At 38.6% G+C, this 22,383-nt stretch overlaps 1 protein-coding gene across 9 annotated transcripts in view; it reads right to left on the bottom strand.

The window, feature by feature from the left end:
• Nucleotides 1-22,383, bottom strand: part of LOC103702014 (protein ALWAYS EARLY 3-like) — a 40,364-nt gene that overhangs the window by 9,382 nt on the left and 8,599 nt on the right. For 6 of the 9 annotated variants that reach the window (XM_088722659.2, XM_039129291.3, XM_088722655.2 and 3 more), the window contains exons 6-12: nucleotides 20,101-20,290; nucleotides 5,756-6,033; nucleotides 5,294-5,654; nucleotides 4,570-4,653; nucleotides 3,728-4,005; nucleotides 298-600; nucleotides 41-219 (exon numbers count right to left, since the gene is read on the bottom strand). In XM_088722659.2, the coding sequence (XP_088578785.1) occupies nucleotides 41-219; nucleotides 298-600; nucleotides 3,728-4,005; nucleotides 4,570-4,653; nucleotides 5,294-5,654; nucleotides 5,756-6,033; nucleotides 20,101-20,290 (1,673 nt within the window). Of the gene's footprint in view, nucleotides 1-40; nucleotides 220-297; nucleotides 601-3,727; nucleotides 4,006-4,569; nucleotides 4,654-5,293; nucleotides 5,655-5,755; nucleotides 6,034-9,159; nucleotides 15,767-20,100; nucleotides 20,291-22,383 lie in introns of those variants that run through there. The other 3 variants (XM_039129292.3, XM_088722658.2, XM_088722657.2) reach the window with 3 other exon arrangements.

The following is a 22,383-nucleotide window of genomic DNA, read 5'->3' as shown; positions in this document are numbered from 1 at the left end:
CACTGTAAGTATTTATAAGAAATAGTTAGCCAGTAAATACCTTCGTACAATGCTCCGCTCACAACGAGTTAATCTGGGTACGTGGCCCAATCCTACATAATTTAAGTACTCCATATACTCACTTCTAGAAAACCATGGATAATCAAGTGCACTGTAGAACCACTCAAATGCACACCATCTACGTAGGAATTGCAAAGATAGGCAGTGAGAAATTTTTCCCTGCAATGAGTTAACTGTTTAGTATAAAAAGCCAGAAGTTCATAATCCTTAACATGCACAGGATATAGAATACCTAACCTTTAGATCAGCAGCCTTGCTATTGGCAAAATGTGAGCATCCACTAAGGCCTTGATCTCCGACTCCATCAGAAAATCTGTACTTCCTCTGAGCCATTGCTTTCTGCAAACTAATTTTACGCTTGTTCCTAGCACTGGTTGGCATACTAGGATGGTTTGCAGCCGAAACTTGTGGAGTTGATTCAGATAAACTTGTCTCTCCTCTACCCAGATCAATACTTAAATATGAGCAACCAGGTGACTGTTGTTTTGCCAGTGGAACAAGTTGGCCACCAGAGGAGGTTTTCCCTTGTTCAACTGAGACCTAGAAAACCCAAGGTAATAAATAGAATTCTAGTCAAAATAAAAAGACTTAACAATATGAAATTTCATGGAACAAAAGCAAAATTCTTGCTTCATCTTCAAAAGGAAAAGGCAACATATGGAACCCAAAATTTAAAGAATGAAGTGGAATAATGGCAGTTTTTAAGGAAAATCCTAGTAACAAAAACTTATACTGTGAAAATAAATATTTAAAACAGCATGCAATTTGCACAGTTAGGTCCTTTACAAGAACAAATGCTACATCCCAAAAAACTGATGGGACAAGGCATGAGCTAGTGACATAGCTTCCACTAAAGCATAAAGAGAAAACTACTTGAAAGGAGTCATAAGCAGCCCTTAGTTAGAAGCCAAAGAGTATTTTCTGGTTTTGATTCTTCAGACCAGAGAAGGGAGTACAATACATTGGGTTTTAAATACCGGTACCGAACCTCATACAATTTTTGTATCGGAATGGAATGGTTTTGGTGTGGTACTGATACCAGTCGTACACATTAAAACTGACATTTTTTTATAAAAAAATGAAAAACCACAGATACTAACCAGTCCTGGTGGGCATACAATATGGACTGGTATGCACCAATACAGCCAATACGTATAGGTGCAGCTGTTTCAGTGTCCCAGCACCTGTACCAATGCCAGTTTCGCACCTAAATGGTACGATACCGATCGTACCATCTTGTTTTGCCAGTTTTTGAAACCATTGTGGATAACTGTCAATCCCACACAACCAATCCAAGGTCCGTTGTTCGCCTCCCTCCTAGCCCAGTTAATTGGTTACAATTGTACGTGTGCAGAAGATACAATGCAAATGCAGAACTAATGTAAAAATTGTTAACAACAAGTTTCTGAGTTCTTGTTTGAGAATATTATCGCATTACTGAACTTGTAGAGAAAGCAGGAATGAACTTTACCACTGTAAAAACTATAAAGGGTTCACAAGTAGTCACACCGAACCTTTTCTTTTTCAACATCACTTGCATTGTCACCAGCGATGTGTTTTAGTTAGGACTCGTTGTGTTGTTTGCATGAATTTCTATGCCTTTCTTATGAGCCTTAATTTGGAAAAGAAGGAAGCAAAAGCCCTTCGTCACCTCCCCAATTTCCAAGAATCCCAACTGGCAAGGGTAACCCATATACACAGATTTTTTTTGTTTTTTAAAGCCAGCAGCTGAGGACTAACTTTCGTCCCACATCACCACTGGTCCATCAAATTCTTGAACCACTCATATGCACTGCATGTGCAAACAAGCATTCTGCTGCCTATCAGATACTTATTCCATGGGAATAAGCTACTTGCATTGCATGTGTCAGGTTCTAATTCAAAAAATAAAATTGCTTTACTATACACACATTGAGATGAATGGTAGAATTAAATGCAAGCCTTGAAAGTTTATTAATATCTTATTAATGTTACGAGCATATAGTAATCATTCTATCCACTTAATGGAACAGGTTCGCTTAATTAACAAGAACTTTAGCTAGAAGCTTTATCTCTAGAGAGATCTGACAAGGACACCAATAACTATACACACATGGAGATGAATGGTAGAATTAAATGCAAGCCTTGAAAGTTTAATAATATCTTATTAACGTTACGAGCATATAGTAATCATTCTATCCACTTAATGGAACAGATTCGCTTAACTAACAAGAACCTTAGCTAGAAGCTTTATTTCTAGAGAGATCTGACAAGGACACCAAATACTCAGAATAAGTGAGGAGAGAGATTGCACTACTCATTTCACCTACCTGCATGAAGTTCTAGCCATTCAAACAATTTCACATTATGTTATGCCCATAATCCATATAAACAAGAGAATATACTTTATATCACACAAAATCCTTACTGAACTACTTTACTACATGTAACTGAAGCATATCCTTTTCTTTGTCTAGTTCCAACATGCATCTCATGAAAGAAGCTTTCAACTCTTTCTCACAAGTTACCTATCTAATTCCTTGTTCATAAAACAAGAACCCAAACCATCAAATCGTAATCCTATATCAATGGCCATAGATCAGGAAGAGATAGGGTGTAGAAATAGGTTTTACAATGCAATAGATTTAGAGATAGATTTCTCCAAGCCATGCAATGTTACAAAAAGACTAACTACTCAAAATCATCTTACGAGAAACAAAAATACTTCCTGGAGTCGCTGTAAGAATTCAATGAACTATAGGAGCTAAATTTGAGATGAGAAAAGGAAAAGTAACATTCTTCACAGAAGACTTGTCGTGCACCAAAAAACTGTTTATCAATGTCTATTGTAGGGTTCAAGCAACACTTCTAAAGCATATTTTTTAACAGGCATTCATCTCAAAATGGCAAGGATGAGCATAATCTGCCAAAATATAAAACATTGCACTTCGTCCACTAGTTAATTAAACATTTCTTGAAAGAGCAACTGCAATTATGTGTTAGATTGACAGTCTACAGGAAGCCAATAATTATGTCTATTGTGCCTTGCTGTACAGGGATGCACACATAAAACTCCTGCATAACTACTTAATGAAATCTAAAGCTTCGTGAAGTTGACACAGGAACATTTAGAATTTGTGGCTTTACGCAAGGTTTTAAATACTGATACCGAACCCCATACCATTTTCCTATCAAAATAGTGCAGTAATGATATAAAAAGAAGAAAAACTACAGTAGGCACTGGTACGGTAGCATTGGTATGCACTAGCACAGACCGATACAGGCTAGTACGATACAGGTACATAGGATTTTGGCATCCTGGCACCAGTATCAGTGACGGTTTCATGCCAGAATGGTACGGTACAAGCTGTACCATCCCCTGCCAGTGGTTTTTGAGATCATGGCCATAAGCAAATGCAAAGAGAATGTGTATATTTAGATCTCATCAATTGTGCACCCAACAAAATGAGCAACAAAGTTTCTGAATGCAACAGGAGAAAAGTAAACACGTTCTTCTAAAATTCACTAAGACGATATTCAATTTGAATTTCAGCTTTTGGAATTTGCAACTAACAAAAAAAAAAAGCAATCAAAATCCATATAATGTAACAAATTAAGTGACTTAAAAAAAGATTACTAGTAATGGGGATGAATGGATCCAATCAACTTAGTTTCATAAAACTCTTACCATTTCTGCCGGGCGCTTCCGTTTTCTTTTCAACATCTTACTGATGGATGGGTGGTCTGCCTTCGTTGCTTCAAAGATTGAATTTCCACCAGGCGAGAGATTCTTATGTACACTTTTTTGGCGAACAACATGAACCCCAACATCCGAAGAATATGCATCCTTTATGACAGAGATTCTGGATTTATCACTTTCTTGCTTTGCTGACATTGATCCAGGCATGTTAGATGTGAAGGCTGAATCAACACTTCTATTTTGCTCATTAGCATGTTCAGATGACCCTAGAAATAAAACAATAAAAACAGACGATCACGGACTACCAGAATGTACATGTCCATGTACCTGATTTCACACCAAATGTCTATATCAATAAAAAAAAAACAAATTAGATAATCATCAAATTGTAATCCATCTCACTCTGTGAATGTTATACTTGTTAGGGCAATGTAACATAATCAAAGGCTTCCACTTTATAATTGTCTACCAAAAAATATATTATAGGCTGATCAGCGATTATCTATAAGGAGGGGAAAAAACCCAAAAACAACCTGATTTTACACCGAATATGGATAAGATCTGCTGCACAGCTAAATGGAGGAAAAGAAACAAATTGCAAAAGGTTAACTAAATGACGGCATAGGTAACAAGTTCTCATCTTCCTGAGTGAGGATGCAAGAATCTACAAGAAAGTTAAGGGAATCGTGGATGGTAATTATTTGATCAAAGCGGATAAGGAAGTATGATGAAGAAAAAGATTCCACATCGAAATCCAAACATCCTAAATTACCATGTCGAACATCAATTAGTTTTGCTTAGTCATAGAATTTAGGAATAAGAAAACTGACCAGATTTCGAAGCAGAGTCTGGCAACAGAATCTTCACAGGCAAATCTGCCAAAGCCTGTAGAGCATCTAGGGCACAGCTTTCATCTACATATAAAGAAAAAAAAAAGTCAAGAAGAATATTTAGCATTTCTATAAAATTCTCGATCATGGAAATAGGTAACATATACTCAAATTTATGCTAGTTTAAAGGGAAAAACAAAATAAAGGAAATAAATTTAAAGATGACTTTAAAGCACTAAAAAGGTTGAGTATAATGTAACCAAAGAATGATATATTACATCAATAATAATTTAAATCTACAGAATTTATTTACAATTTCAAGTTTCCTTTGCGGAAGTATCTGAGACTTGCATGTGAGGACAACAATCAACTACGAAGAGCTATTTTTCTGAGAAAAAAGGAGGGGTTTCCCCATCCAACCACCCAGGTGTAGTGGGATTCGAACCCACGTCATTTGGTATTGCCCCAATAACTTTACCAACTGGATAAGTCATTGGATAAAAGAGTATATTGTGACAATTATGAAAGCCTTAAAATAGTTTATTTTGCAAAACTAATTAAGTAATTGGATGAAGAACTACATTTGACACTGGAAAAGTAGATACAAGCATTATCTTATGATTGCATGACAGAAAATCAAAAAGGAAAAAGAATCTTATAACAACTAAGGAACAGAAGATAAATGGAAGGCGATAACTGAAAAATATATTAGAAGGCGATATACCTGGAGACAAGAATTCGTGACTTGAACCCTGCAAACCTATGGCAGTTTTTCGGTCTCTAACTTCTGTGTCAATTTCATGTTTACCATGTCTGACATCATGGCCTTCTTCAGCACCACTACAAGCCTCCCTTGCATCATCAAATTGGTAGATCTGGATGCCTGGACCTTTTGACTTCTTTTCTTGCAACTTCTTCACTTTCCTTTGAATTTTACTTGCACCATTACCTTCAATATTTGATAGTCTAGCATCACTAGTGAATCCCCCATTATCTGCCTCTATGCTTTCCAAATTACCTTGCACAGAGTCACCATCAATTCCAACACTATTGTAATCAAGACTGGTCATACCTGGTTCAGCGTGCTAAACACATAGCAGAGTAAAATAGGAAAAAAGTTGTTCAGTTCATGAATGGAAAAAATGAAACAAAGCAATATATTGACAATAAAAATGAAGATAACTACCCCCGTTTTACCACTCCACATGGGAGAGGATCTGACACATTCTGCTTTGTTGTCACATGTCTCAGCAATCTGTGATGGCTTTCCTCTCTGAGAAGCTTCTGCTAAAGCTAAAGCTGTCCCATGTACACCTTCATCAGCAGCAGCATCTACCCTAAAATTCAAATCACGCCTTTGTGGTGAAATAGTATTATTTCTTTCATTATTGTCATGCCAAAGTGGAACAGGGATGCGAGGAGTCCTCTTTCCAACAGCACGAAGCCGATTGCCACCAAACAAATCTGGCATTAAGTTTCAATATAAAATGTCAATAACTAAATTATATGCTTAATCCTAACAGTTTCACATGTATATATCATGCAGTAAGATTAACAGAGAAACAATTTTCAATTGTTATAAAAGGGTAACCAAAAACTGCAACATTAACTACAGCTAAGAGAAACTAGTCTGCAAGAGTTGTGCGACTCTAGAAAGAAGATTTCAAACAGTAATGGTTTTACCATTTTGAAAAGCAAAGGTTATTCCACAGAAAGCGTACTACATGTTCCCCTGTATTTCTCAAGAGAACGTGGTTTTCTGAAACAGGGGATGACATGAAAACAACCTGGGAAACATGTAGGTACCCACAAGAAATTCCAATGGGGAAGAACATTAGTATAGTGCAAGAGTTGTTTCTTGTTCCGCTAATAAGTTCATTTTTCCCACCTTATGTTGCTGTCTAACAACTATATCAACTATGAGATATTAATTAAAAGACCACAATGCAACAAGTCAGAACAGTGGAGCTGCAAAAATCATTGTTAAAGAATGAGGATTCGAGATTGTCCTAGAATAGTGTGAATTAGTTCACAAAAGGTACTATAACAATAAAAAATGATATACAAGCCCAATTCCATAGTGTGCTATGTACTACAAGGAATCCTTTCATATAGTTGCTAACAAAGTATTCAATGGACCCAAACTCATACTTAAACTACTGTTATTCTCAAGTTTTTTACTTTAACCACAATAAAAGATGGAAAAAGACCTTAAATATATAAAAGGATAAGCAAGATAAAGGATCTGAGACAAGAATAAGATAATATCTCCAAAAGTTTGTGTCCATACCAAATTTTGGGCCAAAGGAGTAAAGCTCCTCCAGACAATATAGTCTTACACTATGTTTGGGATTGTTGTTGGTGGTATAATTTTTGTCAGTAGCACTTTTGGAAGTAGAGTTTTTGCTAGTAGAGCTTGTAACAAAAAGTTGTTTGGTGTTTGATAACTATATTTCTAAAGTGTTGTAGAACTTTAATATCAGTTTGGCTACCAAACTGAGAAAATACTTTTAATATAAAAAAAATGATAATAAAGGATATTGCATATTGCTTTTTATTTTTTATTTTCTTGTACTGGGAAGACCCATTACAGGGTCCGCCGAACCGATACCGAAATCCGTACCGGCCGGCGGCCAGTACAATTCGGTACCGATTAGGTACCGAACTGGTACAGGACGGGTAGGGCACGCCGGTTCCTTACCGGCATGCCCAATGTTTTTTGAGTTTTCAAGAATATTTAATTAGTAATCACTCTTTTAAAAAAATTTCAATGATTTCAAGTCTAATTTGATTTTTTATGATATTTTCTTGATTTTTTTATGCTTTTTGATGTTTTCATGATCCTAATTTAACTTAAATAATGCATTTTATTGTTTTAAAATTATACAAATTATAAAATAATTAGTGAGATGTTGCATGCTACAAGAAACAATATAAAATATTCTCAAATCAAGTAAAATGACTTAAAAATTATAAAATATTACAATCAATTATATATATTTAAAGTACATGTATACCAATATCTAAAATTAGGTCCAGTGGTGATGGCTCTCGTAGATATCTGGATCATCAACATAATCAGGAGGCATATCAACCCACCGCTCTAACCAAATGGCATTTTAGCCTTGTACGTTCATCCCATAAGGAACACGCATTGGGTTATAAACACTCTCGAATCTCTCACTGAAACTCTAGCTCTGAGAGGTGTCCTCTAGCTGACAATACGGCTGTAGAAGGGCCCATTTAAATATGCCGGCAGCAAAATTCAACTTGTGATGCTTCGGGCTACGTAGGATAGTAGCCACCGGAAAATGCCTCAAACGCACCATATCTATATTCGTATCCGTATGAGTCATAGGTTGACTGTGGCTGCAGATAATAGAATCCAGTATACGACTCAAAATCTAATACGTCTATGGATCCTACCCTATGTACGAGGCCATAGGCTGCCTGTGGCTGCAATTGCATCCTTGCGGGCTCTACCAGATCGTGCACCGTGATTCCTATCCTGTGTAGCATGCGTAAACTAAAACTCACCGGTGAATCGAAGACCACCTTGCGGCTGTGTCTCATAAATCGTGATTTTCTGTCCTCCACTCTCTCCCTAACCAGCAAATCTATGACCACCAAAACTGTCATCATTATTGCTCCTGGTCTCTGAATCTAAGCATACTAACTCCTCGACACTCTCCACTGGGGCTGCAAGTATCTTTTTTTTGTGTACTGGGCAGCTGCCTTCTTATCCTTCGTGCCCCTCTCTGCCTGACTATACTAGGAGGATGTATATCGCCCTCTTGACTAAGTCGACCAGATAGCGTAGTGGCCTCGTCTAAGCATCTCTCGATCATATCTCTAAGAGGATGTCTCAGACAAGAAATCATGTGGTAACTGGCTCCTCTGTGGTTGTTGCTGATCAACTCAAAGAAAGCGTAGAATATTATGCTCGGCCCATTTCCTTGCATCGACCCTAGCCTTGCTGGCTACGAAATTGACCGATTGTGGAGACGATCCTCACTCATCAAATTCCAACTCCTGCTGCTGGCCCACAAGCCATCTGATCATAAGATCCTCATCATCAACGAAAGCACTATGAATCGAATCTATATACTTGAGCTCCACTTTCTCCTGAATGCACTTCAGCCTCAACCTCAGATTGTAGTGAAATATGTACAAAGTCGTTGAGATGCTTTTGTATCAAACGATTCCTCTGCTTGTTGTAGATGAGAGCGAAGGTGGACCAGTTGCACTCATAGCCACTCGAAGAAACCGTCTGAAAGAGGATCAGGATAGCTAGCCACTTAAGATTTTTTACGGACAGCCCAAAATGAATCCACCATTCAGTTGTAAAAATATTGAAGATAATTAGATATAACATAGTACCATATTAGTAACCATCTAACGCCAGATAAATATCCTCCTGATGTATAACATATCTAAATTCATATTTTTCTTTACTTACAACAGATGTCGAGACTCCAAAGATGTCACTGCCTTCTCTAAATATTTTGGCATATAAAAAAGAACCGTATTGTACTGTATTAATAATAGAAGATACCGGTTAACTTACACAAGTCACTTAAGTTAACTTACCTTTTCTAGACATAGGGTCGTGACTTCTAGATCAGACTCCATCTTGTAAATGATATTACACAGAGCGGCCAGAAGTTTGTCATCCATGTCAATTCCAGCTACGTTGTATTGGAATCGAAGGCTTAGATAGTATGCTGCACATAAAATTCGTTAATGTCTTAGTAAAATTATACAAGTACAGAAGCAATCTAATTTTCAATGTTCTTGTTTACCTGCTAGATGCAAGTTTCTACCCATCTGATAGTTCCACCGCGGCTCAATGATGCTGATGTACTCCTAGGCATAGGCTGGATCTGCCTCCATGATCTGAGTCTTTGCCCTCTCCATCATGTAATACAGGAAATCCATCTGGAACTACCTCTCGTCCACAATCCGAAGCACTTCATACAATGGTCTGATAGCCTTCACTATCACAGTGGCCCACTGCCAGAATGTTTGCCTCGTCACCAAATTCTCGACACTGCTCTCTTCAGCGTCAGCCCTCGCACTGACAAACATTTGACGTAGGGCTACTTTCTTCTCAAAAAGGCTATCGAGTGCAACGTAGTTGGTAGCAAACCGTATGACTCATAGTCTCAAGATCTCTCTCCCTGCATACCTCCTCATCAGTGAAAGGACCCACGTATGGTTATAAATATACCTGATGATGGTTTGGGTTGTCTCCACTATCTGCTGCACCCAGTGTCTGCTGAACCGACCTGTACCGGTCGGTTCAGCCCGTACCGGACCGGTACCGACTGGCACCGGTCCGGTATAGGGGTAGAAAATGGTTCCGACCCAATTTGGGTTGGAACCGACCGGCATATGCTTCATACCGGTGCGAACCGAGCCGGTATGAGCTCGAACCGGTGCGAACCGAGCCGTTTCGCACTGGTTCAAGGCTTAAAATGAGTGCCTCAAAGTGCCACAGCGCTGGCCACTCTGGCTGGCCAGAGGCACTTTGAAAGTGCCACAAAAGTGCCACACTGGGGCACTTTCAAAAGTGTCGGTGCGGCACTTTGTGCGGCACTTCGAAAGTGTCGTGTGGTGGCAAAATGTGGCACTTTTCAAAGTGCCATAGTGCCTCAATGGTTGGCAATAAAAGCCGAACAAATGTTAAAGCTAAATCCGTCAGCTTAGGTGAAGGAAAGGCAGAGAGAAAGAAGGAGGAAAACAAGAGAAAGACAAAGACAAAGGCGTGAAAAAAATTTAGAAGGGTCGGAGAGCGTCGTTTTTCTTCAAGAAAAATCCAGCAAAAACTAAATAAGGTAAATTTTCTTTCCCCTACATTATTTTTTGAATATTCCATTTAAATTGCTTAAAAAAATTAAGTCAAAAATTGCCAAAAAATAGGAAATGATTCAATGATTCCATTTCGTCTTGAATTTTTTATATGTTGTCGATATATGGACGATGTTAATGGTGACATTAACTTTTGTTTTTACAGAATTTAAAAAATTTATAATTTAATTAAAAAATTTAAAAATAAATTTTTAATTACAAAAAATTAGAAATTGAAAAAAATTAATGTGGTCGTAGGAATGGAGCCAACAAGGAGAGGGCAACCCCAAAAGCGTAATATTGGCTGGAAGCATAGGAAGATGCTTAGTGAACGACACCAGTTTCAGTGCAATTATTGCCACAAGTGCTTCAAGGGAGGAGGGGTAACCAGATTAAAACAGCACTTAGCCGGTAATTCTCGTGAGATATCTGCGTGCTCGGAGTGCCCACCGAACATCCGTCAACTGATGAGGAAAAACCTCGCTGAGATCAAAGCAACCAAGGAAGGGGCTGCCAAGCAGAAAGCGGAGGTGGAACGCCAAGTTGCAGAAGCACCTTCCTATCACTTGATGGAGTCACAGGAGGTCGAGGGTCCAGATGAGGAGGAGGCACAGATCCAGGCTACCATGCGGGCGAGTCTGGATGATCGGTGGCAGCAGGAGGAGGTGGCGAGGCATCGGGCTCGATTTGGGCCCTCGTTTTTCGAGTCGGGCGCTGGTTCTGGTAGAAGCAGACAAGATCCAGAGTTTCAAAGGACAACCTCAGTCAGGAAGGGCGAGGGCAGAGGATGTAGCTGGATTGCATCTATCATGGATGGTTTTGGTGGCCGAAAGAAGTCTTCCGAAGGGATTCCACCAGGTGCGTCAATCCATGATGTAGATCCGCATGCTTTCCCCAGGAGAGATTCGAAGCAGCAAAGGATAGACACAATGTGGAAAGGAGAAGAAAAAGGATATGTGACGAGCTATTGGATCCTGGTTCCACTTCAGCCATATTCCAGCGAATGCTACAGACAATACATACTACAAGTCTGCCATTTCTGCCATACAGTCTGCCGGTCCCGGTGTCGATCCTCCAAACCCGAAGGACATCTACTGAGCTTCTTGACAACAATAAGGAGGAGCTACAGAATTGGATTAGCTCATATAAGAGCAAATGGCCGACATATGGGCTCACTCTGATGTGTGATGGTTGGACCGGTCCAACAAAGCGGGCCATCAACTTTCTGACATACTGTGATACGAAGATCTTCTTCCACAAGTCAGTTGATGCTTCGGATAAGGTGCACAACGCCTCATACATCCTCAGACTTATGGAGGAGGTGATTGATCAGATTAGAGAGGAGAATATCGTGCAGGTCGTCACTGATAACGGACCGCAATATAAGTTGGCCGGGCAGGTCGTGATGGAGTGGGGACCACAAATTTTCTGGACCCCATGTGCTGCACATTGCATCGACCTCATCCTGATGGACATTGGAAAGATCCGTAGGGTGCAACATACGGTGGAATAGCCCAACGCATCACTAGGTATATTTATAGCCATATTTGGGTTCTTTCATTAATGAGAAAGTATACAGAGGGAGAAATTCTTAGACCAGGAGTCACACGGTTTGCTACGAATTACATTGCACTTGATAGCCTTATTGAGAAGAAAGAAGCCCTACGTCAGATGTTTGTCAGTCCCGAGTGGCAGGAAAGTAGATATGCCCAGGCCGGCACTAAAAGAAGCAGGATGGAAGACTTGGTAAGCAGGCAGTCATTCTGGCAGCAGGCCAATGCGATAGTCAAGGCTATCAAACCATTATATGAAGTGCTGCGGGCCGTGGATAGCGAGAGGTACCCCCAGATGGGCCTTTTGTATCACATGATGGAGAAGGCAAAGGCTCAGATCATGGAAGCAGATGTAGCCCATGCCCAGGAGTACATCAACATCATTGAGCGGCGGTGGGGAGCCCAAATGGGTAGTAAATTGCATCTAGCAGGTAAGCGATAATATTGATAATTATACTGATTGATATATTTGTATAATTATACCAAGATGGTGTCATCTATGTGCAGCATACTACCTGAATCCCCGATTTTAGTACAGGAGTGGAATTGGTATGGATGATGAACTTCTTAATGCTCTGCGTAATGTTATTTATAAGATGGAGCCTGATCCAGAAGTCGTCGCGTCATGTATAGAAGAGGTAACTATGATTTAGTAGCATATGTAAATATATCGGATCTTATATTATTGACATACTACAACAAGCTTCTTTTCACAGACCAAATAATTTAGAGAGGGCAGCCACAGCTTTGGACAGCGACTAGCTGTCGTGAGCAAGACAACTATGAATCCAAGTACAATACAAATCCGCAAGACATTTTTGCAGCTGAATTATCTTCAACTATGAACCCATCATATATGTAAAATGAAATTATCTTCAATATTTTTGCAGCTAAATGGTGGATTCATTTTGGCGGATCCGCAAAAAATCTTAAACGGATAGCTATCCGGATCCTCTCTCAAACGGTCTCCTCAAGTGGCTGTGAGTGCAACTAGTCCACCTTCGCCCTCATCCACAGCAAATAGAGAAACCGTTTGACACAAAAGCGCCTCAACGACCTAGTTTATGTGCACTACAATCTGCGGTTGAGGCTAAAATGCATTCAGAAGAAAGTGGAGCTCAAGTATGCAGATCCCATCTATAGGACTTTTACAGATGATGATGATAATCCTATACTCGACTGGCTTGCGGCCCAGCAGCAGGAGCCCGAGCTTGATGAGCCAGGATCGCCTCGACAACCAGCCAGCATCATAGCCACCGAGGCTATAGTCAATCCACAGCAATGGGCTGAGCGCAATATTCCACGCACTCCTACAGCTGATCGGACGTGGCTAGAGGGGAGCCAGTCACCGCATGACTGGTACGACGCTCCTGTTCAGAAAGACGATCCTCTCATGCGAGGACGAGGACACTCTAGTACCCAGTCGATATCCATCAACATAAGGTCGATACAATGTGTAGCACATGAGGTTCAAAAAATATATAGCTGCCGCTCTATCAAGATCTTTCCGACGAACTTATATTATGGCCCATTATTAGTGATGAGCTACACGACATTCTCCTCTCCTACCTGATCAATCACCTCCATCAGTTTGAGGATGTAAGCAGCAGACATTGTGCACCTGATCAGAAGCATCAACCGACTTGTGAAAAAAATCTTTGTATCATAGTATATCAGAAAGTTAATGATGCTCCGTCTAGTAGGACTGGTCCAACCATCACACATTACAATCAGTCCATATGTGGGCCACTTGCTATTGTAGGAGGCAATCCAATTCTCTAGCTCCTTATTATTGTCAAGAAGCTCACCATCGATGTCCTTCGGGCTTGAAGGATCTACACCGGGACTGGCAGCCTATATAGCGGAAATGGCAGACTTGTAGTACGTATTGTCTGCCACATTCGCTGGAATGCTAAAGTGAAACCAGGATCCAATAGCTCGCCCCATATTCTTCTTCTTATCCTTCTACAACATTGAGTCAACCCTTTGCTGCTTTGAATCTTTGCTGGAGAGGCATGTGGATCTAAATTATGAATTCATGCTCCTGGCAGAATCTCTCTGAATGACTTCTTTTTGCTACCAAAAGCATCTGGCATAGATGCAATCTAGCCACCGCCTTTACTGACAGCTTCCCTGACTGAGGCAGTCCTTCTGAACTATAGATCTACCTTGCTACTCGCAGAACTGAAGCCCGACTCGTAATACAACGGCCTAAATCAAGCTTTATATCTGGCCACCTCATTCTGCTGCCACTGATCATCCAGACTCGTCTGTATAGCAGCCTAGATCTGTGACTCCTCGTCATCTGGAGCGGATGCCTCCTCTAACTCTGGAGTGATAGGAGGTGGCTTTGCAGCCCGGCAGTCCACCTCTGCCTTCTTGAAAATTTTCTCCTTCGCTGCTCTGAAATCAGCAAAGTGCTTCTTCATCAGCTGTCGAACCTTCTGTGAGCATTTTCGGTATATAGATACATCGGGATAACTCCCAACTAAGTGCTATTCAACCTGGTTACCCCTTCTCTTTTGAACTTTATGTCGCACTGGTTGCACTTCCAATGGTGTCGGTCAGACAGCATTTGCCCATGATTCCAGCCAATGTCACACTCTAGGTTCTTTCTTCTTGATAGCTCCATTCCTACAGGTTTATCAAGTACGTCAGTTTATTAATTATTTAAAAATAGCAAAACTTCATTATGACAGATAATTTTTTTCTCCAAAAATACATCTGATTTATCTAATACATAACCCTAATTTTTTATATTTTTTATTTACTTATACATTTTTAATAATTTTTAAATTTAAAAATATGTTTAAATATCATAAATTCAGAAAAATATGATTTCTACCCTAGAAATTACTTCTGAATTATGTACCACGTACTGTTAATTTTTCATTATTTTTAATACTATTTATATATTTTTAATTATTTTTTAATTTTAAAAAATTAATTTTAGCCTAGATTCATGTAGAACGCAATAATAGATGCCATATATATTTTTTTAGGCCCTCGAGCATGCATCAAAGGCTACTTATTTCTAAATTTTTTTCAAATTTAGGCTAAGCTACTGCGCGCATGATCGCATCAAAACTTAAATGAATAGACATCAAATTTTTATGAAGAGTAGCTTGCATGCCCCTAAATATGTTTGTAATTTATAAAAATTTTTATTTTTTATTTATTTTAAAAAATTATTATTTAATCCAAATATATATTTTAAATTTTTTAAATTATATATAATTTAAAAATTAAAAATTTTTATGTCAGCATATAGATCGTCCATAGATCTACAACATATAAAAAAGAAGCCCAGATCGAAAATTTTAACATGATGTTTTCTTATTTTGCAATTTTTGAGCTATTTTTTCAAGCCCTCTAAAAAAGAAGAAAATAAGATAAGAAAGAGGAGGCACACCTTATTTAGCCTTGGATCTTCCTTCTGATAGCATGAATCAGTGTTATTTTTGAAGTATTTAGAAAGAAAAAGTGGATCCACAGCAAGTCCACAGTGTCAACCCAGTTCGAAACTGGGTTGACTCGATGTGAACCGGCCGGTTCCCACCGACTCTACACCGAACCAACTGGTTTCGGCTAGTTTGCATCGAGTCTGCACCAAATCGACTGGTTCCGGCCAGTATGAGGCTGCAACAAAAATTATTAGACGAACCGACCTGATTTCGTATCGAGTCGGCTCGGCCTCGGCATTGTCCGAACCGAGCGGTTCGGCCCGGTTCGGTAGACATTGCCTGTTATTATAAACTATTCTTTATTTACAAATTATTTATTTTGAATAGTACAATATTGTAGTATAATAGTATAATATTATAGAAATATAATAGTGTTACACTATTAAAGTATGATTATTATAATATAATATAATATATAATTATATATTACATTACACTGTCGTAATATTACTACAATACAATATGATAAACTATAATATAATATCACATATTATAATAATATAATATTGTATAATAATATAATATAATACAATACAATTTTTACTGTCACATCTTAATATATTGTTATATAGTATACTACTATTAAAAAATTATATTATATTATAATAGTATAATTATATTAATATATTACAATTATAATTACATATTAATATATTATTACTAGTACAATATTAACACAATATATGTGTGATATTATTATTTTACTATAAAATTATAATATTATATTATAATAATATTTTTCATATTAATATAATATAGTGTGAAGTGTTGTTAATCTATAATTTATATATTTTATTTTAATCTAAATATTATAATAAATGATGTAATTATTTTTAAATAATATAATACTGCAAAGTTTAGGGCTATTTTGGACAAAGCTTCTCGACGAGCTTCAAAAAGCATTTTTGAGGAGAAAATCCAAATTAGAGTTTTTGCCAAGTACAGGTTTTTCGACTTCTAGGAGAACATGAAATCTATTTCAAGTTCTTTACTAAACACCCATACATCGCCCAAAAGTACTTTTTGGACTCTGAAAAGCACTTTTGGCCCCTCCAAAAGTAATCCGAAATGGACCTTTAAAAAATAAAGCTACGAGACAAAGCCATTCCCCACTATAACGCTTCCATAAACTAGAGATACAACTCCATGTACATCTTTACCATAATATATGCCCATTCAATATATGTATTTTAGAACCATATGCTTTGTCATTTAAACTCTCAAGTCACCAACAAAGGACTCCTATGAGAACAATATTGAAGTTCTCAAGTCACCAAGCTCATTCAGTAAACACCACTGATAGTTATTAAAGAACAAGGCCTCCACATGGAATTGTATCATCCAAGTTCCCATAATGCACCAAACTAAGTCCATTATCTCATCATGGCCTGCAACACCCTTGGCCCTCCTACACGTTTAAGGGTTTAAAATACCATTGTCAACCAACTGAAATAACAATGTACAACCCTAATACTCTAATGTAACATATAGCTCCAGTTCGAAAGAGTACATTCTGAATTAAGAGAATGGGCGATGTCATTCAGTGATTTAAGACCTAAACATTTAGATAAGGTCCTTAGACCATGTGTCTTCACAGCTTTTAAGGAATCAATTTAATATAGTCCAGCTCCGATCTCATATTCAACTGGCAAGAAAAAGTGAAAAATATTGCCTACTTTCTAAGCATATCCTAGTTTCTTGAAATCAATCACTTTCCCAACCCTTATTCATGATCTTGGTAACAGACATGTGACAACTACCGGACACCTCAAATGACTAAAGTTTAAGAATTGGTCCCACCATCTATCACTTCCACATTGGCAGCACCATTCTGAAAAAGAAAATGTTGCTAAACAGACTATCTCAAGTTCAATTCTGGATTCTAGTCCCAATTTCAATACTAAAATTATAGCCAGAACTCAGAAGTATGTCCCTACCAAGGTCAGCGGAACCGTCTCGAGCCATAGCGGTGGCTCACCGGTACGGTTCTGGCTGTAAAAACGAGACGCTTACCGAAGCCGGAGAAGGAAAGCGAGAGGGAGAGGGAGGGAGGAGAGGCTGCGGACGCCGCCGGAGGGTCGCAGGGGGCCGGAAGAGGCCGCAAGAGGCCGGCGAAGGGTTGCAGGGGGCCGGCAGAGGCCGCGGCAGCCAAGGCCGCAGCCGATTCCCCTATTTCAAACGAAACAGAAGTCTGGCCGCGGCTAAAAATTTCAGAATTTTTAAGTGAAGTCGGCAAATCGCTTGCCGACTTACTTAAAAATCGCAAAAATTTTTAGCCGCGGCCTTCGCCGGACCTCCATCGGCATCCGCCACCCTCCCCCGCTCGCTCGCTCTCTTTTCCTCTCTCCCACGGTGTTGTGCCCTCTCGGTACGGACCCGACACGGCCCGTACCTAGTCGTCCCGCCGGAGAACCAGTACAGTGTCCGGTACTGATTCCTCCGACCTTGGTCCCCACCTATATATATTATATTAAAGTTGCATCATACTACAGGCGTCGCCATTTCTGACAACAGCTTTACCATGGCAAAGAAATGAGGTCTATGAAAGATGGTACTGACATCACCTTACATCAAATATATACACATAGATACATATATAAACAAACTAAGGAGGCTTCAGTGCTATCAAGAAACGTAAAAATTTGACATACGAAAATTGCTGGCAAAACTTAAAAGCATGGTATGCTGAACCGGCCCGTACCAGCTGGTTCATCGCGTACCGGACCAGTCCGGCTCCGCAGTGAAAAATGGTTCCGACCCCATTGGGGCTGGAACTGAGAGCGAACCAGACAGAACCGGAACGGTTTCGTCCAGTTCGACCAATGTGAACCGGCACTGAGTCATGTGGTATTTAAATGCCACAGCCTGTGGCATTTAATGCCACAACGGGATGCCATAGCCCGCTGTGGCATTGTGGTTGCGCGCTATTGGTCGGTTCGGTACCGGTCCAAACCGGTACCATATCAGTCCGGTAGGCAACCGGTACGCCTACTGGTACGGCATACCTTGCTTAAAAGCATAGTCTTTTTCTTAAAGTATGCAGCCAACATGTTGATTTACTTAAATACAACAAAATATTAAAATTAAAAACCTTGAATTTTTTATTAAATTGCATCATATTATCTCTATATAATACACATGGCACTACCCTCAGCATTGCCTGATTACCATGTTTTTACATGAAAATAATGGGGCAAAGAACTTGCTCTATGGCACTTATAGGGTACAGCATAATGAGAAAGTAATCATAACCTAACCAACAAGCCTTATCCCATGTGCTTCCAACAACCTACCAAATTACCTTCTCTAGTACTCCTTCCTATAACAAAGCTACCTCTCATGTAAATGAGTCACCATTAAGCTTTGTTCAATTCTTTATCAAAACTGTTGTCAGTTTTCTTGGTAATTTCACTCCACTTACTTCAATTGTATAGAAATTAAAACAAGAATAAAATTATGAGTTGCATCAAATAATTGGTCTTTGCAAGAGAAAAATCATATTAGGATTCATCGATAAAATATATTTGACATGTAATGGAATAATGATTTTTAAATATTCAACACTCGGGTTTTCCATGGTTCAAGCCCCAGGAAGGCTGGCAGTGCAAAGCTACTTTATCAGTCCAGTGCTCATAAAGTCAAACAAACCCAGACATTTTGAAGCCTAATTTCAGCAGATTCTGGATCCTATTTGTAAGCCAGATTTGAATTTTGGATGGCACATTTAATGTCTTCTCTGTTACCAAACTTTTCTTAATTAATTAGGTACTTGGTGGGGATGTAGAATTTATATTTCTCTTGGATTCTTGTTTGGTTCTAGGAACTTGGTTCCAGTAAATGCACAGATTTGGAGAATTGCCATCTAGGTTTATACAAAATCTAGACATGCATGAAAATGTAGCTTCAGATTTGATGATTTGATTGCAAATATAGCCTTTTGCTTCGTAGAAAGGACTTCTTGTTATCTTCTTGCTCCCATCCCCTTGGCAGATTCCTTGTGGGAAAAGAGTGTTTATCGAGGTTTCACTTGTGCTACCTCCTTACCTCCAACTCCATATTCAATTCCCACAGTTCCAACATCAATATTTTTGTTTCAAATACATACAATCAATATTACTTTATTTGTTCTCTCACCTACAATTGTGGAGTTATAAAATGTTGTATTTTCTACTTTATGGACTCCAGAAAGTTTGACAAATTGACAAGCTCTGGTTTCTACTTTCTTTAATGGATTAAACACTCAAGGATCACTGCAACTTTTCCTAATTCTTTGATATACACACAAACACATATCTGAACCACCTCTTTAGGAAGCCCTCTCTCTAGTCATCATGCTCCTGTCTAGTAATCATGCAAGCACATTAAGGATATCATAAGAAAATAGACACCATGTGAAAAAAGGGAGGTCTGAATGCCATTTGAAGCAAATTTAACTGTTGGAGAAAGAATTTTATTTTCTTCTAAGACATAAATATCCCTGTCATCAGAACATCCAGGACCGACAAATTAAACTTCAAACAAAAGATTGTCAAAATTCAGGATATTCCATGCAATTGATGAACTGAATGCATCTGTTTGCTACGAAACTAGTAGGCCGTTATATTTGAAAGGATAAATATAGCGATCCAAGTGAGATTTTTGTTTACTAACTGATTAATACTTGCCTCCAAAATGGTTTTTCAATAAAGGCTGGTGCCCGGAACTTGACACAGCTGACTGCTTTTGCAAATAATCAGGATGAGGCCCTTCATATCCTTTTGGCATGTCAAGTTGAGGTTTCCCACGGCCACGTTTCTGAGGCTTGTGAGATGCTTTCAACACTTGATTGCTTTCTCGGTCCCTCTCACTTCCATCCTGTAAGTTGATGGTTTATTGATTTCAGACAACAACAAGGAATCAGGCCTTTCTGACCATCCTCTAACATGACCAAAGTAGACTGAAGAAAGTGAAGAAAAACTAGGAATACAATCACAAGAATGTCATTTTCCCTAAAACAGAATAACTTCCAAATTAATTATAGAAAACTTCCAAATTAGTTAAGGAATATGCTTATTTAGAAGGTGAGAAATTAGACTGATATCAGCTGACACAACGAGATTTAGTTTCTTGATAAATAATGTTACGTATCAAATAAGTGAAATAAATATGTTACTTATGTACAAGTATATATCTGAACATCATACAACACTTTCTGAAATAGAAATAATAACTATTCTTTGAAATAACAAGAGGGATGAGATATAGATACAAGGAATATTATTGATTATCACAAGGCAACAGCTCATGGATATCCTTGTACACACATGAATGCACATGGATGCATGCATACAAACAAGAACACGCACATGTGTGAATGCATGTGCACACAACATTGGCAAGTGAGCATTCATTTCACCACCAAAAATGCTTCCAGTATACCCTATTCGTAGTATGACCTTATGAGACCATACAAATGTGTACATGCATTCATCTCAGACAAGAATAAAGATCTTTTCTTTGGGAAAAAAAGATATTTAATCATATACCTAGTTCAAAATCAGAACCCAAGTCCTTTCTTATAATTGCACTGGTTACCAAAGAACAGTCATCTGTTCACTGTTTAGAATTCTTTGCAGTTATCCATGTATCTCATTCCAAATAATTTACTATTTTTTTCAGATTGGTTCCTAGTTATGGCAAACATGTGCTAATGATAAATAGTCCTCTCTTAATATCAGCTTCACTAGCCTATCGTCCAATTGTTATTACTTTATGATATATCATTTATTTATTTACTACCCATTATTGATCCAAATTAATTTATAGTGCCATATTTTGAATTTAATGATGAACAAAATAGTGAAGTGGAATTCATGAAGCCAAACTCACTGTTGTGGTAAGACTTGTTGGCTATAAATATAGTTATGCTTAACAAATTCATATTTAACCAATGCCCACACATATTCATAAATTCCACTTTATTTATTTCTTGTGTGCTCGCCTAGTTTTTGGCTTATCATCATCTTCCAATTATGCTAACTAATCAAGGTTTTAAATCCCGTCAGATGGAGCTGTCCTGGTTTTCCTATGAAACAGGATGCATCGCCGTCCCGCCCCGTCCCAACACTTGGGACAGAAGGATGTCCCAAGACGTGCCAATCAAAATGCTAGGACAATGGTTGGGCGACCCTGTACCGACACATGGGATGGTACTCCGTCCCAGTGTCCCACGGGATGTCCCCTTGGGACTTGAATCCTTGAAGCTAATCTCAGTATCTCTTTGGTACTCAACCTATGTCATTTGTGAATATGAAATGTACTACATAATTACTTCCAAGTGTAAGCTTCAAGGGTTGCCATGTTGGATTCATCAAGACACCCGTACCCATGACAGACATCACATGTCTAGCTTCCACTGCTTCAGCAGTGGTAGTAACTCAAATGTTATATGAATAAGGGTGTATGTTGTCTTCATTTTGATGACCAAACACAGAATTTACAGTCTATAGGAGTAATGAATAAGGACTATCCCTAATGCAAGCTGTTCTCCTTTAGGCAATATCTAAAAATAAAGTCTTAATATTCCAGCATGTAGTTAAACAAAACAATTTTAGAAAGGCCATAAAGAGGAAAAAATGATGTGGAAAATATGCAAGCAATACCAACTATAGAGGTTTGGATATCATAGCGAGTCACCAGTGCACCAGGAAATTAAGCAAAGTAGTGAAGAATTCTCCTCTCATAACATACAAAGGCAACTGCAAAAACTAAAAGTTGCATGTATGAAACCCATGTACAAACTCTACAACAATATTTGTCGAACTGACCCGAACTGGGCATTTTGGCCTGTAATGAACCAACACCAAGTCGAGACAGTTCGGCTTATTGATTTGATTCGATTCGATTTATAAAACCCATCCCCCTCCCGCTTCGATGGTTCAAGAGCTTTTGCGAGCTTTCCACGGTCT

The sequence above is a fragment of the Phoenix dactylifera genome, chromosome 5, assembly GCF_051530095.1.
Source record: "Phoenix dactylifera cultivar Ajwa chromosome 5, Ajwa_hap1_PhDact_Kaust_v1.1, whole genome shotgun sequence".
Classification (NCBI taxonomy): domain Eukaryota; kingdom Viridiplantae; phylum Streptophyta; class Magnoliopsida; order Arecales; family Arecaceae; genus Phoenix; species Phoenix dactylifera.
This window is presented reverse-complemented; position numbering and strand designations above follow the sequence as displayed.